Here is a 17067-nt window from a genome sequence, read left to right on the forward strand (position 1 = left end):
TGCATTCACCAAAGTCTGAATGAATATATGCTTTAACAATTGATCATGATAGCATCGTCTGTTACACTAAATACAAACAAAAAACCACCACAGTTCAAAGTTACAAACTGGAATTCAAAGAAGGCAATACGTACTCAAGCGTTAATTACATACAGAGACTAAAACATGGGTCGATCTAGAAAAAATCCAGAGCCAGTTGCCAAGAGTTCACAGGACCCTCCCTCCCTACCCACCTCATATGCAGAGTCTTCAGTACTAGCTAGAAGGCTGTTCCATGAAACAATCACATTATACTCACAGCCTTAGCTACAGGTTGGAATCAAATGCATCTCCACTTCATCCCTGAAGCAGAATTTGGATGGATGCCGAATTTGCTTATATACACACAAATTCTGAAGCACTCTGTACATCCAATCCAGGTGCAACTAACTGATGGCCAGAATTCAGTGATGAATCTATATGGATTAGAGATAGGCACATACATGTATGTATCTGTCAACACAACAAGCAGAAGGCTGAAGATGCAGCCACATTATTCCTCTTTATTCCAAAAACATGTGGAGCTTTATTCTTACAGAATTAACTAGGGGAGCTTTATTCAACAAAAGTGGTGAGGGTACAATCAGCCAATAAATAGGCTGCTAACCACAAAAGAAAACCAACTGCTCGTCACCGCAATGTATTGTACATGCTTTTGCTAGTGATATTACTATTATGTATACATATGACATTGTGATGGGAATGGATAGGATAGGGATTTTGATTGTACATGCATGCTGCACATTCTGCTTATTTATTCCTACTGGATTGATTACTGTTTGCTTTCTCCCTTTACACAAGTAATAACTAGTATACACACATGGCCTAGGAATTTCATTTCCTACCTGCAGAAACAGAGCTACTTCTCGCCATCCTTGTCGCCATCGTCAGTTGGCGCCAGTGATGGACCGTCATCGTTGCCATGTGAGAAGTGGGATTTGAGCCCAATCCAGCACTGGTAGTAGTCGAGGTCCCGGGACGGCGACTCGAGCGCCCAGCGGCACACGCGCGGGATAAGCGCAGACTCGAACATGAAGGCCAGAGTGCCGCTCAGCCTCGTCGGCGTGTTGGCGTCCGGACCGCCAAGCTTGCTGATGGTCGCCTCGTACGTCTTGGTGTCCGGCCCGTGCGGTGTCATGCAGCTGTGCAGGCTCGCGCCTCCGGGGAGGAAACCGTCGGCTTTAGCCTGTGTTGCAAAGTTCAGTTCAGTTAATGACTTCAGGAAACAGATAGCAAGTTCAGTTCAGTTTATACCGAGGCCAGAAATTTATTACCTCGTATACACCGTAGATCAGCCCCATGAACTCACTCATGCAGTTGCGATGGTAGTACGGAGGGCGGAACGTGTTCTCGGCCACCAGCCACCGAGGCGGGAATATCACGAAATCAAGCAGTGCCACGCCAGGCTTGTCAGTTGGAGCAGTCAGCACTGCAAAATGTGAGGAACAATTCATATGCATGAGGTTATCAGACACATAACACAAGAAGCAGCTCAAATGCTCCGCCAACTGTATTATCTCAGTCAGAAGAAGCAGTCACCTGTGTTCACTGACGGATCAGCGTGATCGAACAGGACAGTGTTAAACGGACAGAACTTGCTCAGATCATACTGAAAGGAAAACAAAAATCAAGTTAGGAACATGTGCCAAGATGTAGGGCCAAAGAAAATCATTCCACATATGACCACTTACAAAATTCCTAATCAATTATGTAAACAAGAGAAGACACATTTTAACAGTTAAAAGGGACTCGATAGATGAGGCGTCCACACTGCTGGAATGGTTTATTACCTTGTAAGGGACATAATTTCCATGCCATGCGACCACATTAAAGGGCGAGAAATCCTGTGTGGCGGTGAAAAGCTCACCACCATACTTCTGCACTATTACGTACCCAGGGCGGTGGGCTTGCTCGAACCATGCCGTGGGGGAAAGAAAATCCCTCGCCGAAGCCAAACCATTAGCACCTGCACCCCAACCACACATTAGGCACCTTATAACAGCACAGCATGCTGATTCAGACTTAAGTAGAATACAGAATGCAGAGGCACGAGTATATTACCAATTGGGCCGAGATCAGGGAGCTGGAAATGGGCGCCGAAGATCTCTGAAACATAGCCACGTGAAGGCCCGTCAGGCAAGTCGACGGCGAAGCGGAAGCCCTGAGGAATGACGACGATCTCGCCGGGCGGCACCAGCATCTTTCCGCATTCGGTTGTGATCAACAACTCTGGGCTTGACACCAAAACCGTGGAAGTAATGAGGATCGACGTTCTCATCAAAGGTAATCAAAACTTAACAGGCAGTGCATCATTACATAAATAAATAAAAAATCCTTTTTCTTTCTAGAACTTTTTAAAGAGAAAAGTATGCTGTCAAACGCACGTGACGACAGAAGACGACATAAGCGGGACACTGGAAAAGGACGGCGAGCACATAAGTTTGGGGAACAACAGTAAGACGTGATCATCGCCCTATTGGTAGTGGGGTCCGGTATATGTACTAACAAAGAATGTGTGACTGAATTATGAGGCAATTTCAGTCCAGATTTTCTTTTCAAATGCTATCAATCACACATACAACAACACAAGACGGTACGGGTGGGGCACTGAAAAGGATGTCAAGCAGAGATTGTTGGGGAACAAACGGTGGGATGTCCAGGTGATAATAACCCTGCTGGTGGCGTAGCGGGGTATGGTGTAGTAACAAAGGAAACGGCGGTTGTGTTGCTGAATTGTGAGTTAGTTTATCGGAATGAAGCATGAGGTTAGATGCAGGAAGATACTGGTACGTGTGTCTGAATTTAGTGGTTTGGAGTCAAAGGCGCTGCACTCACTCCCTTGCTGTGGCACGATGAGGAAGTCGCCGTCGGCGTTGCAGAAGGCGCACCCGTCCATGGACTTGTTGGCAGCATACCTGGAACAAGAGGGCATGAGCATGAGCACGAGCGCGAGCAGAGTCAATCGGCCATTCAATTTTGGTCTGAATTTGGAACAGCTGAATAGAGTCAACTGTGGAGTGGAGTGGAGTGGTGAGGTGAACAGTCTGAACTGAAGGATGGTTCAGTTCAGTTCAGCAATTAGTAAGCTACAGTAGGAAGAAGCAGAGCAGTTGGAGTAGCAGAGTGGAGGACATACATGTGGACTGCGAATCCGTGGCGGAGGAAGGAGCTGCCGGCGCCGCAGACGGTGTAGAGGCCGTCGACGAAGTCGAGGTCCGCATCCGCATCGGGGGGCGGCAGGTCGGCGGGCCGCCATCGGAGCTGGGTGGGGGTGGCGAGGGCGGCGCGCGGGTCGTGGAAGTCGGCGAGGAGGCGCGGGTTGGGCAGGGTCCGCGGGTGGAAGGGGTCGTGGGTCACCGACGGCTTGATCCGGTACATCCACCTGCAAACCAAATCGGAAAGAAGAAAGAGCGGATCTTGATTCAGCCTCTCCTCGACTGGAGGTTGGAACGGCGGGGGAGCAGAGCAGAGGAGGAGGGAGGAAGAAGAGCGTACGTGCGGAGGTTGCGGTGGCGCGGGGTGGTGAAGGAGGTGCCGGAGAGCTGCTCGGCGTAGAGGCCCAGCGGGCAGAGCAGCGGGCTGTTGTGGCCGTTGGCCGGGAGCGCCCCCGGCACGGCCTCCGACGCGAAGCTGTTGCCCAGGCCCGACAGGTACGCGTACCCGTCGCCGTTCTGCTCCGGCTGGTTTGGCGGGTCGGCGGACATGCTGTCTGGTGGCGGTGGCCCTTCGCTGACGCCGGCGAGGCGAAGAGGGAGCGAGTGGCGAGCAGGCGAGGCGTGTGGGAGTGAGCTCTCGCGGTCGTCGTCTTGTGCGCACATGAGATGGATGAAGCGTCCGAGTTGAAAACTCTCGATGGACCTTGTGCTGACTCAGCGCCGCCGTCGCCTCTCATCTCATCCCAGATGCTCTATTAGAGCAATTCCAATGGGACGATCAATTTCGTCCGTGGCCGTTCGTTTAGCTCGGCGCGGACAGAAAAGGCGGTCCAACGCGCCGATCCAAACGGACGAGTGTCTTTTTTCGTCCGCGGGCGACCTATTCCCGGTTCATTTTTGAGCTTGATTTGCGTCGGCGCGGACACGCGACGGACGCGCGCTCGCCTACTCCTGTCTCCGGACCCGCTCGTTTGTGGCACATTGGCCTCCCCTCTCCTCGGCCAACAAGCAACCCTCGTCCCCCGCCTCCTCCGTCACCGACGCCGCCGCCCATTTTACCGGCGACTCTTCCAGCTGCCGTCGCCTCCACATCCACCCAGCAACGCCGCCCCTGCCCCCAGTCGCCCGTCGCCGCCGTTTTGCCGCCGGGGAGCAAGCTGGTTCATGCCGCCGCTTCCCCCACTGCCCAGCCGCCCGCGACCAAGAAGACACCTCGCCGCCCCCGCCACATACGATCAGCACGCTCGTCGGACGCCGTCACACTCGTCGGACGCCGGCCGGGCAGCTAGCTGGTCTGTGGGCGCCGTGTCTCCCCTCTCCGATCGTCTCCTTCTTCGACGCCCGCAAGTTGTTCGACAGTTTGCCAAGGTACGAAAATGGACTCCGCCGACGAGTTCTTTTTCCACAATTTCCTTTGCGACTCCGACGATTCGTCGTCCGACGAGGAGGAGAAGATATTGGCTGCCGTGTTGGTCCATCACCACCTCAACAACCAGCGGCCGTTGTTCCGTGGCTCCATTCCGGGCCACCTTCCGTCGTTGAATCGTAACCGGGAGAGCGGGCATTTCCTTCTCTGGAAGCACTATTTTGATACAACAAACCCGTTGTTCAAACATCACAAATTCCGCCGCCAGTTCCGTATGAGTAGGCATGTTTTCAACCGTATTAGAGAGGGAGTGGCCGGCTATGATGACTACTTCGAGTGCAAAGAGGATGCCGTCGGCAAGATTGGTTTCTCCTGCTATCAGAAATGCACTGCCGCCATCCGAATGCTTGCATACGGAGTGCCTGATGATCTCATTGACGAGTACGTCCGTATGAGCGAGTCTAGATGCCTAGAGTCCCTGTATAAGTTCTGCAAGGCTGTGATTGTTGTGTTTGGCCCTGAGTACTTGAGAGAGCCGACAGCTGAAGATACAGCCCGCTTGTTGGCGATGAATGCTAGCAGGGGCTTCCCGAGGATGCTTGGCAGTATAGACTGCATGCACTGAGAGTGGAAGAACTGCCCTTCTGCTTGGCAAGGGCAGTATAAGGGGCATGTCAGGGCTTGCACTGTCATACTAGAGGCCGTGGCGTCTCAAGATCTCTGGATCTGGCACTCTTTCTTTGGCATGGATGGATCACACAATGATATCAACGTGCTTCAGCGCTCACCTGTGTTTGCTAGCAGTGACGGATCTAGGCCCCAGGCCGGGGGGGGGGGGGGCAGGCCCGGGGCGTGAGGCCCATTTTCTTTGTGGGCTGTAGGGAAAATACTGTAACAACTGCTACAGTATATAAAGGGGGCCCGGGGCACTGGGCTGGGCTGGATCCGTCCCTATTTTGCTAGGCTTGCCGAAGGCAACAGCCCACCGGTGAACTTTACTGTCAAAGGCCACAACTACGACAAAGGGTACTATTTGGGTGACGGTATCTATCCTCAGTGGACCACTATTGTAAAGACAACACCCAACCCTGCCGGACAGAAAAGGAAAAGATTTGCCCAAGAACAAGAGAGTGCTAGAAAGGATATCGAGCGTGCCTTTGGTGTTTTGCAATCTCGATGGGGCATCGTTCGGTATCCTGCTAATACTTGGAGCACGCAGAAACTATGGGAGGTGATGACTGCTTGTGTGATCATGCATAATATGATCGTAGAAGACGAGCGCCCGGAACGTTTATACGATCAAGGCTTTCAGTTTCAGGGTGAGAATGTTGTGCCTGAGCATGGAGTAGCGGCAACATTTGAGTAGTTTACTCAGTTTCATGAAGACATGCGTGATTGGGAAACTCACGTGCAACTGCAAAATGATTTGGTTTAGCATATGTGGACTCATGTTGGCAACCAATAGATGTATTTTTTTATTCATTTGCAAAACTATGTGAAACATTTTTATTTTATTTGGCCTGTATACTATTTATTTGGGCGGACTATTTTGTTTGTTAAATTTTCATTTCACAATATGTTGAATGCAATGCAAAATTGGGCGGCCAGCCGGCCACGCCTGCACATATGGGTCGGCGCGTTGGGCGCGCTGCCGACCCATATAAAAAACAGGGCGGACGTCGGGTGGGCGCCTGACCCAAACGGACAAAAATCGGACGAAATCACCGTCTGTTTGGGTCGGCCCGTCTCAAAATAAGTATCTCAACTTTATACTAATTTTAATAGTATAAAATTTTATTACTGATAATACATTTATTTTAGAACAGAAGGAGTACATATAAAGCTTTGTTGATTATGCACAATAAGGCAGCTTCATACATTGACCCGCAAAAAAGAAGAAGAAAAAAGCTCCATGCATTGATCAAGGAAGGAACAGTGTTCATCACAGATTCGCGGTACTGTGCATCACCATCCTCATCCATAGTTCAAAACACCGGACCAAACCGGCGGTCCGACCAGAAAAAACCAGAACCGACGCCTTGTCTGGTTTTTAAGGCGCACTCATCTTCTAAAAACAAAACTGAAAATATTCATAAAATGGTGCGTCAACTTGTGACCGAACTTTTTGTTTGTGCCCAGGCACACTATAAAGGGCCGTAAAACTAGGCTAGCAACACATTCGGTAAGGGGTGGCATCCAATATTGCATGTACTCGTTTGATTTAAGGTCAATTTTAATAATAAAAAAGAATAGCCTACATGTTTCAGGGTTTTTTTAAATTGCAAATGAACCGATGAACCAGTTGTCCGACCAATCAAAAACTAAACCGACAGCCTTCTCGGTCTGATTTTTGAAACTATATATGGTTTTAGTACACTATATGCCATGTGCTGATGAACAGACAATAGTTTGATCGACAGATCAAACGTTGACAACAGATTGAAGCACACAAATAAGATGAAAAACCAGTGAAGCAAATCGCATCAATCACTATATGTATGTGCCTTTCTCATGGTAACAAGCTGGAGCATGCGTTTTTACCTCTCACAGACTGTCTGCTGTTACAAATGCACCCTGACAGCAACTCAAAAAAGGAAAGAAAAAACCCACCCTGTCAGTCCTGAAGAATATGTAGTTAGCAGTATGTCTCGACAGACGGGACCCTCTGCTGCATGTGCTGAAAACAAACCACCAAATTGCAATGCTGCTGCACATACATTCATATCCCTAGCAAGCTATATGCAAATGCGCGTCTCTTCAACATCATCGGCGCCCTAATTCTTCCCTCGCCAGGCATATCCATGTGCCCGCCCGTCGGAATGTAAACAGAACAACAACGACAACTATGAATTCATATCGCATATCGCCTATGCCTATCATATGAAAATAAAAAGGGCATTTCTTCAACATTGTTCTCCGCACTTCCTATATATCTAGAACCGGGCAAGGCAACCTTGGCCGCCTCCATTTCCCAAGGAGCTGCATATTGACTCTAAATACAGTACAACAACTCTATCCCCTTCGACTTTTTTGTGTGTGTGGAAAAGGAGGTTAAAATCCCTTCCCAAGGAGCTGCATAATGTCTGCAACTAACAGCAGAAGAAGATGAGAAACCAGTGAAGCAAACCATCTATCTACTGACCCCTCCCCTGTTTCTCCACCCAGACCTACAAACCAGCAAGGGCCTGCCTGCCTGCTCTGCAACGGGAGCACCTAGAAGCAATCCTCCTTCCGGTCCAAAGCTGCTGCTCACACAAAGTGAACCCAGCCCAAGTATAACAAGCACTCACCTAACAGGCACCAAGCCACCTTTGCATTGCTTGCTTCCACTGCATTTGCATCCCATCCCATCCCAACCCCAACCTTGCTGCTGCCGGCCACCACCCCACCCCGCCGCACTCTGCTCACCCCTTCACCCACATATACACATCCCCAGCTGAAAACTAGCTGCCTCACACTCTGCTACCGTCAACCAAAGCCATGAGGGGTTTCCCGCTGGTCGTCATGCTGCTCGCCGCCGGGGAGCTGCATTGCGCAGCAACAGCGGCACCACCACCACCAGTAAAGGCATCAGCACCACCACAGCACGCACCACCATCGCCGCCGCGACGACACCGACCATCACATGGGCGAGCCCCGCCGGTTCCCCGGAAGCAGGACCCTCCATCGTCGCCGCCACCGCCACCGCCTCCGCCTCCGTCGCCGCCGCCGCCACAGCAGGACCCTCCATCACCGCCGCCACAGCAGATCATACCACCAATACAGGTCGTGCCACCAATTCAGGACCCCGATGCGGCAGCACCCATGCCACCAAGGGCTGGCAACCGCTCCACGGTGTGCACCACGCTCCTCGTGTTTGGGGACTCGACGGTGGACCCTGGCAACAACAACCGGCTGCGGACGACCGCCAAGGCCAACTTCCCGCCCTACGGCGTCAACTTCTACGGCCGCAGGCCGACTGGACGCTTCTCCAACGGCCGGCTGGCCACTGATATGCTGGGTAGCAAGAACACATTTCTTCCTCTGTCTGTCTCCTTTTGCTCCATGTGGATAGTGCTGCCGCTGTTTCAGGATACCTGACATGGCAGATTTGCGGTGGTTGTGCAGCGGACAAGCTCGGTATAATGAGGACCATCCCGGGCTTCCTTGACCCGACGCTCAAGCTGGGGCAGCTCAGGAAGGGGGTGAGCTTCGCGTCGGCGGGCTCTGGATACGACGATATCACTGCCAACACATTAGTACGTCATCAGACTCAACTGTTAATATTTTCAGTCATATCACTGCATGAAAATGTGTCTATTTGATAGCAATCTTAGTGAATGAATCATTAAAGCACAAAGTTCATATGTGTGGTTCATTCACATGAAAAACAAACCTGCCTCCTAATAGAGTTAAACTCATATAGTAGGCATGACTGGTCATGCAACAAGGTTGACCTAAACATGACCCAAAAAAGATTCAGTACTTGTTCGATTCACTTCACTGGCAAATAAAACTTCCCTGTAGGACAAAAAAAAAAGTAATGATGTTGAAGAAATCTAAATGAAATTGAACTACTCATTCATGAATATTAATGTACGTCATGATGGCAAATGATTTAATCAGGGAGATTTCGTAGATGGCATGGCAAGAAAATTGTGCAAGCTTATAACTGGAGGGTAATCAACAATTAGTGCTGTGGTAGCTATTAGCTAAGCTTCTTACTTGCAGAGCGCGTTGCCATTCAGGAGACAACTGTGGCACTTCTGGCGTTACAAGCAACTGATCCGAGCCCTGCTCGGACTGAGAAGAGCAGAGCGGATTGTTAACAGGGCTACCTTCATCATAAGCGCTGGCACAAATGACATGCTCCTAAACTTCATTGCGTCGAACCGATCAGCTGGCCCCATCGCCATGCTGCGGTACGAGAACCACCTGATAGCACGCCTCGGCAACTATACCCAGGTAAGCATGAATCTATGGACCAAACTACCTGGCATCAATCATGCACATGTATGTGTTGGGATTTTTGTGGTCAATGCTGGATGTATCATAATGCAGGTGATGAGGATGCTTGGAGCGAGAAGGTTTGTGTTCGTCGGGCTACCCCCGATCGGCTGTCTACCAATCGCAAGAACATTGCTCGGAAGGAATCCAGATGGATGCGACAGCAACCTAAACCAGCTGGCGGCTTCCTTCAACTCGAGACTGGTTCAGCTGTCGAATTTCGTCAACTACCAGCCCCGAATGAAGAGCGCCTACATAGATACCTACACAATCATACAGGCGGCAACAGACAACCCTCAGAATTACGGTAACGCCACTTGAGATCTCTTCTAAACATTAGCGTGCATGATTAGAAAGTTCTTGAGCATGGTTAACAGATGTGCTGCTTTTGCGGAATGAATGAAATGTAGGGCTGACGGAGGTGTCAAGAGGGTGCTGCGGGTCGGGGATGATCGAGGTTGGCCAGACATGCAGAGGGCGAAGGACATGCCCGGACCCAAGCAAGTACTTGTACTGGGATGCTGTCCATCCGACAGAGACAACAAACCAGCTTATCACAAGCCTGATGCTGGACTCCATTGCCGGAATCTACAGCTAGACTCTCAAAGCTCCAGAGCAAGGCCATTTCTGTTCTCTTTCTTTCTTTTACACCGGTGTCATGTGCTATACTCAACTGTACTGCCAATGCCATGTGCCACTGCAGTTCAGTTGAGTTGTAAAACTAGAACGTGTTACTGTAACCTTTGCAACTGAAGAAAAAGACACAGAATAACTACGGTGGATCAGCATGGGCAAATTACAGGGCAGGTCGATTCCTTACCGTGGTTCTTGCGGGGCTGTTCCCCATGAAGGAGAGGTCTAATACCGGAATCTACAGCTAGGCACCGAAGCTCAAGAGGATCCTGTGTGGATCAAGCCAAAGTGTTTAAGGCTACTTTGTACACCAGTGTCATGTGCTTTATTCAAACTCTGCTGCAGTTTAGTTGAGTACTAAGTAAGACTACAGTGAAGTTGTTAAAAAGAAACAGATTAATCATGTCGATCAGCATGAACAGATTAATTCACTAAGGGGGGTCAATTCCTTACCGTCAGGCCTTGCCGCTGTAACCCAGGGAGGAGAGGTCTATGCACAGCACCAAGGGTAGGAATATGATCCTGCTATGAAATCACAAATCTTAATCAGGTCAATGTTGTGACTTGCACTTTTCTTCGCAACATCAAAATACAGGGAAATCACAATTACCAGTACAAAATAGGCAACTACTAGAAGCAGTATGAGATGGCAGCAGACAACAGGTATGAGGACTCATGGCTGATACACATCTTCTATCTCCAACCTGGAAATTAAACAACCTGCAGAGCCGTAGATAGATAGACAGATAGATACTGTAGATAACAGTTGTTGACAGTTTAACTAACACTGCTTCTCATGATTCATTCAGAAGAGCACATCACTTGATAATCCCAGAATATTGCCATCAGAACAGCATCCAAAACTCCATACCAACAAAGTTTAATAGGCTGGCCAGTTACACGACGCCACCACCGACACAGAACACGATCCATCCATCCATAAACCCCAAAGAGACCAGGCCTTCCTTCCTGCTGAAGCCTTTTTCACTACTACTAATAGCGCATTCCAGGATAATGAAGCGAACCTACTACTGCTACCCACTGCCTCCCAAAATCTATGTCCACAGCCAGAGAGAGCCGGCCCGATCCGCCGCTCACTTCTTACGCTCCTGCTTCTTCGGTGGCACGCTCACGAGCTCGTACTCGATCTCCGACATGTTGTTGTCCTCGTTCACCTTGAAGTCAGCGGGCTCCTCGACCACCTCGATCAGGCCCCACTTGTCCACCGCCAGCCTCATCGTGTCCTTGAACATGTCGATCCTGGCGTTGCGGAAGATCACCGTGTTGCCTGGCTTCAGCATCTCAACTGTTGACAAGGAAATGCCACTTGTTAGATGAGTTGTCATGTGCTGCAACTTGTACACAGCACATAAATGTACACAAAATGTTATCCGTTCAAAATCAGATAAATAAACCATTAAAATGTGATGAACTAAACTGACTTTGGTTACTTATTAGAAATCTGCAGCAGTCATTATACATAGTGAAAACAGATTATGTAGTATGGTTTCTATCAGGAAGTGAAAGCGTAAATCACACATCGTCCCACCAGTTTCAATAATCAGCTTACGGGCATCCTCTATTTCCTACCACATGTGACAGATCATTTGCACAAAAGGCAACCTAACTCGGAACAAGAAGAAATTTGATGATGTGCACAAAAGGCAATCTAACTCGGAACAAGAAGAAATTTGCCCCATGCATGTCCCTCTACAGCATGCACAACAATTTTACAGATGTTTCAACAGGGCAGACAAATCCATCTGGGTTTGGCATATCAGCACATACAGCATGATAGACTCATCCTAACTACTGTGGTAGTAGCACATGGTCATAAGACAGATGTAACAGACAATAGAATGCTGCTAAGGCCCATATGGTAATTGCAAGCAAGTGGATTTGTGTCATTCATCTCCCACCCTGGTTACCCATCATAGATGTGAGTTTTACTCCGTCCGTAAAGAAATATAAAAGCGTTAGATCACTACTAACATTTCTTTACAGAGGGAGTACTTCAGTTAAGCATGCACACAAGTTTTATGTACTCAGAAATTCGAATTTCATGCATGACCCTTCAAATCATACATAAGCAAGTTAGTTTATCAGGTATTTTCCCTGATGCATGCCAACCCATATTCCATAGAGAAACCTATGCATTCTGACCAACATTAGTATACCAGAAAATCAAATGACGATGATTATGCCAATGGTAACTGTAACAGAGTCCCAACATTTGATGAATAAATAAGCGTGCAGTGTTAACAACAATACACGCTACATACCCCTTGAAATCATGTATAGGCAGGCAATTTCAAATATTTCTCCCCCAATGCAGGACCAATGATACCATGGTAACTGAAACTGATTCCGCGACAGTTGAAGAATAAAGAAGCACGTAATGCAAGCAAGAATGTAGCTTGGCTACATGCCTATTGAAATTATCATGTATACACAAGCTGATTTCAAACATTTATCACCCAAAATGTAGGACCCAAGACATCACTGCCAACTTTAGTGTAACACAGGAAATCAAACGATGACCGTACTCATGGTAAGCAACTACAAGCAATTAACTGTACAAGATGTTATCCATCAAACTAAAACTAAACTAAACTAAGATAAATAGACCATTAGCATGTGATGAACAAAACTGACTTTAATTAATTAAAAATCAGCATCAGTCACTATAGATATGGAAAACAGATTATGTGGTACGGTTTCTATATCAGGAAGTGAAAGTGTAAATCACACATCAACCAGCAGGTTCCAATAATCACTTTATGGGCATCCTCTATTAACAGGATATGAGCTTTCAGCATCCACAGTTTCACTTCAACAAGCCTTGATGATATGCATAAATGGCAATCTAACTCGGAACAAGAACAAATTTGCCCCATGTATGTCCCTCTACAGCCTATAGAGCAATTTTACAGATTCTTCAAGACTCTACAGCCTATACAGCAATTTTACAGATGCTTCAAGAGGGCAGACAAACCCAGCTTGATTTGGTATATCAACCCGTATATACAGATATCATGTTGAATAAGTAAAGTATGCATGATACACTCATCCTAATCAGTGTGGCAGTAGCACATTCTCATAAGAATGGAACAGAAAATAGAATGCTGCTAAGACCCACAGCAATTGCAAACAAGTGACTTTGCATACCCCCATTGGTTACCCATCACAAATGCTTCGTTTTACTTCAGTTGAGCATACATGCAACTTTTATGTTCTACAACTTGCAATTTTGTCCATGGCCCTTCAATCATACATAAGCACCTCAATTTCTGAGATATTTTCCCTAATGCAAGGCTAACCCATATTGCACAGGCAAAACTATGCATTCTGACCAACATTAGTACTATAACAGAAAATCGAATGCTAATGATTACACCAAAGGTAACTGCAGCTGAATCCCCAACAGTTGATGAATAAAGAAGCATGCACTGTTAACAACAATTTCAGGCAATTTCAAAGATTTCTCCCCAAATACAGGACTCAATACATCACTAGCAACATTAGTGTAACATAAAATCAAGCGATGATAGCATGGTAACTGCAACTGATAATACAAGCAACAATGTAGCTAGGCTACATGTCCCTTGAAATCATAATGTACAACACAAAAGTTGATTTCAAAGGTTTCTCCCAAAATGCAGGGCCTGAGACATCACTGCCAACATTAGTGTAACAGAAAATCAAAAAATGGCTGCACCCATGGTAAGCAGCTGCAAGCAATTGTCTGTCCTCAAACAGTCGATGGATCAAAAAGCATGTAAACAACATAAACAACAATGCAGCATGCCCCCCAGATGTGAGTTTTACTCCAGTTAAGCATACACCCAGTTTTATGCTCTAACTTGCAATTTTGTGCATGGACATCCAAATCATAAGTGCACAAGTCAGTCGATTTTACAGATAGTTTCCCTGATGCAGGCTAACCCGTATTCCACAGGGAAACATATGCGTTCATACCAATACTAGTCTACCAGAAAAACAAAATATGATGGGTATATATACACATGGCTACTGCAACTGATTACCCAACGATTCATGAATAAATAAGCACACACACAGCTTAAACAACAATGTAGGCTACATGTCCCTTGAAAATCAACATGCACATACAAGCTGATTTGAATGCTTCCTCCCCCACAATGCCATCGCTGTCAACATCGGTGAATCAGAAAACGAAATGATGACTGCACCCATGGTAAGTAACTGCAAGCAGTATTCTGTCCCCAAAGAGTCAATGGATGAACATGGACATCAATGCAGGTAGATGAAACTGCTCAATCGAACAGGACAGAAGGCACAAGAGCAAGTAGATCTACACAAATCATCTACAAATGTATACTAGGGGAGGGCGTTGTCAGCAAACAGCACGGGGCGAATCCATCCATGGGTCCAACAAACACAAGGGCAGAGGCAAGGTACATTATTCATCCACACATGGGGCAAGCAAAGCAAGGCAGAGCGGATGAGATGGGGCGGAGGGGAAGGGGAAGGGGAAGCTCACTCTGGCCGTTGCGGGCGGTGAAGAGGACGGTGGCGGTGGGGTCTCCGACGAGGCACTCAGCGACGCGGGTGCGGGCGGCGGGCTTGTCGAGGACGGTGCGGGCGGAGAGGACGCGCGCGGTGAGGTTGTGGCCGTGCGTCTGCGGCAGCAGCTTGTCGATGGTGGTGAAGACGGGCTTGCGCAGCACCACGGCGGGCTGCGCGGGGGAGGGGGAGGGGGAGGGGGCGGGGGCGAGGCCGCCGCGGGTGGCGGTGGGGCGGGGCTTCGCCGTCGACATCTCGCCGGAACCCTAAACCCTAGAGAACGAGCGGCGGAGGGGGGGAGATTCCGGTGGTGGGGGTGGCGGTTACTTGTGGGAAGAGGAAGAGGAAGAGGGAGGCGAATGGACGGGCTCGTATATGGGTCGCTGGACAGGCCGGCCCAGGTTGAAGTGTCTGTGAGCGGACCAACACGCTCCTACTGGACTGGGCTCGTGGTGGGATGTTGTATGTACCCGGCCTCTGCATAGCAGGGATGCACAGTTCGAGATGTGTGTGGGCACTAGTTAATGTGAGGAGCTAGCTCAGAGCCTGGTGTCGAACACGTAACCCAGCGCCAAGCAGTGGCTCTTCACCTTCATGCAGTCACTTGATCATAATCAGTTCGTTTTGTTGGCCGTCACACTTTGGGCGATATGGACTGCACGCCGAAAGGCTATACATGAAGGAGTTTTCCAATCGCCACAAGCAACTAATTTGTTCGTCAGGCGATTCATTGACGAACTCAATATGATTACCACGAGAAGCCCGACGACGACAAGTGCAGTTCCAGCTAGGAGGCAACCACGGGCGTTCCGCCCTGTTGGTTTCGCCAAGATCCATGTAGATGCTGGAGTGAGAGCAAGAAAGGGGGGATCGGCAGCGGCAGTATGCATGGATGGGCAAGGAAATTATCTTGGCAGTTCAGCATTGGTGGTAGCTGGCCTAGAGGACCCAGCAATTCTGGAAGCAATCGCTTGCCGTGAGGCATTGGCGCTGGCAGAATACCTTAACATACACAACTTTGTCATTGCATCCGACTCCAAACAAACGGTGGCTGATATTTCATGTGGAGGCAAAGGAAGGAGTGGTTCTATCATACAGGAGATAAAGAGTAGAGCTTTTATGTTTCAATGTAATTTTTGTTTTGAAGGTCGTGCGGCTAATGCCGACGCACACAAACTTGCCAAATACTCGCTTAGTCTCGGTCCGGGGCGCCATCTATGGTTAGGCCAACCCCATGATCCGAGCTGTATCCCACCCAGTGTGGTTTTTGATGAATAAAATTTGGCTTTCCCCTCAAAAAAAACAAGACAGACATGCACACAGGACATGCGGCAAAAAGCAAAGTTATATAAGACAAACAAGCTATGCATAAGCCATGAAAACAATTGAAGCAATCAAATCCGTGATCGAAAACGTACAATTATGACCCGCCCCCGAGACACGAAGGGGAGAGGGATTCCGGTGGCGGTTACTTGAAGAAGGCTTGCAGCGATGGGATGGGATGGGATGGGGATATCTCTCCCATCTTGTATCAAAAAGAGGAGGAGGAAGAGGGAGGCGAATGGACAGTTCATATACATGCCCAAATGTTTGCGGCATAGGAAGGCTCGTGCGGATGCTTGACGTGGCCTTGCTCGGGTTGAAGTGTCTGCGCAAAATACATGCCAAGTGGATTGGACTGGACTGGACTGGGTTGTGCCACGGTGTAACCGGGGCGAATCCGAAAAGGTCGACCCATTCTCTCAGCATTAACCAAATCGTCCAAAATCTAGCCCGATTGATTGTGGGGCCTCCTATTCAGCGCATAGGGCGTTGGGTGACCCTGTTTTGTTCGCAATTTCAAAAAATGCTTCTGTTTTCTATTTTTTAACTAAAAACTGTTTGCGATCTCAAAAAATGTTTGTATTTTTTGTAATTTGTTTGTTTTTTAGAAACATTTTTGAAAATTGTTCGCGTTTTGGAATCTGTTTTGGGTTTGCAAATTTTGTTCGTGTTTCAGTTTTAAATTAGAATTATAAAACATCTTCACTTTTCCAAAAAATTGGAATACGAAAAAATGTGGTATTTCAAGAAATATTTTCAAAATGTTTTCAACGCTGCTATCTGTTCTTATAGATTTATGTACCTTTATGTTCAGTTGGTGGTGTGTTGTGTAGTGGCTAATGGCTCACGGTTGGAGTGTGCGGTTGTGGTATCGATTCATGGTACCCGTTGTTGATTTTCAGCTTCTTTTGTCGCGCGCGAAAGGAAATGAAACAACGAGAGGGGTGGTGGGCTGGCCCAGTCGTGCGTCAACCCTGTGCGTCGAGCTGTTGTATGACACAAAATGCGTCACATAGGAGG

The 17067-nt window shown here is 48.2% G+C and overlaps 3 protein-coding genes across 3 annotated transcripts; 1 reads left to right on the forward strand and 2 right to left on the reverse strand.

The window, feature by feature from the left end:
- Positions 1-571: 571 nt before the first annotated feature.
- Positions 572-3911, reverse strand: LOC123151102 (homogentisate 1,2-dioxygenase). The gene is made up of 8 exons (XM_044570878.1): positions 3535-3911; positions 3176-3421; positions 2875-2954; positions 2101-2268; positions 1830-2005; positions 1579-1648; positions 1314-1468; positions 572-1225 (listed from the first exon to the last, which is right to left on the reverse strand). Exons 1-8 carry the CDS (start codon positions 3855-3857, stop codon positions 899-901), a joined length of 1545 nt encoding a protein of 514 aa, XP_044426813.1. The 5' UTR covers positions 3858-3911; the 3' UTR covers positions 572-898.
- Positions 3912-7892: 3981 nt separating this feature from the next.
- On the forward strand, positions 7893-10342 carry LOC123150396 (GDSL esterase/lipase At5g45950). The gene is made up of 5 exons (XM_044570252.1): positions 7893-8560; positions 8668-8798; positions 9271-9504; positions 9601-9853; positions 9957-10342. Exons 1-5 carry the CDS (start codon positions 8041-8043, stop codon positions 10142-10144), a joined length of 1326 nt encoding a protein of 441 aa, XP_044426187.1. The 5' UTR covers positions 7893-8040; the 3' UTR covers positions 10145-10342.
- Positions 10343-10976: 634 nt separating this feature from the next.
- LOC123150397 (uncharacterized protein At4g28440-like) lies at positions 10977-15057 on the reverse strand. The gene is made up of 2 exons (XM_044570253.1): positions 14702-15057; positions 10977-11485 (listed from the first exon to the last, which is right to left on the reverse strand). Exons 1-2 carry the CDS (start codon positions 14976-14978, stop codon positions 11274-11276), a joined length of 489 nt encoding a protein of 162 aa, XP_044426188.1. The 5' UTR covers positions 14979-15057; the 3' UTR covers positions 10977-11273.
- Between the last annotated feature and the right edge of the window lie 2010 nt (positions 15058-17067).

This window comes from Triticum aestivum, chromosome 7A (genome assembly GCF_018294505.1).
Source record: "Triticum aestivum cultivar Chinese Spring chromosome 7A, IWGSC CS RefSeq v2.1, whole genome shotgun sequence".
Classification (NCBI taxonomy): Eukaryota; Viridiplantae; Streptophyta; class Magnoliopsida; order Poales; family Poaceae; genus Triticum; species Triticum aestivum.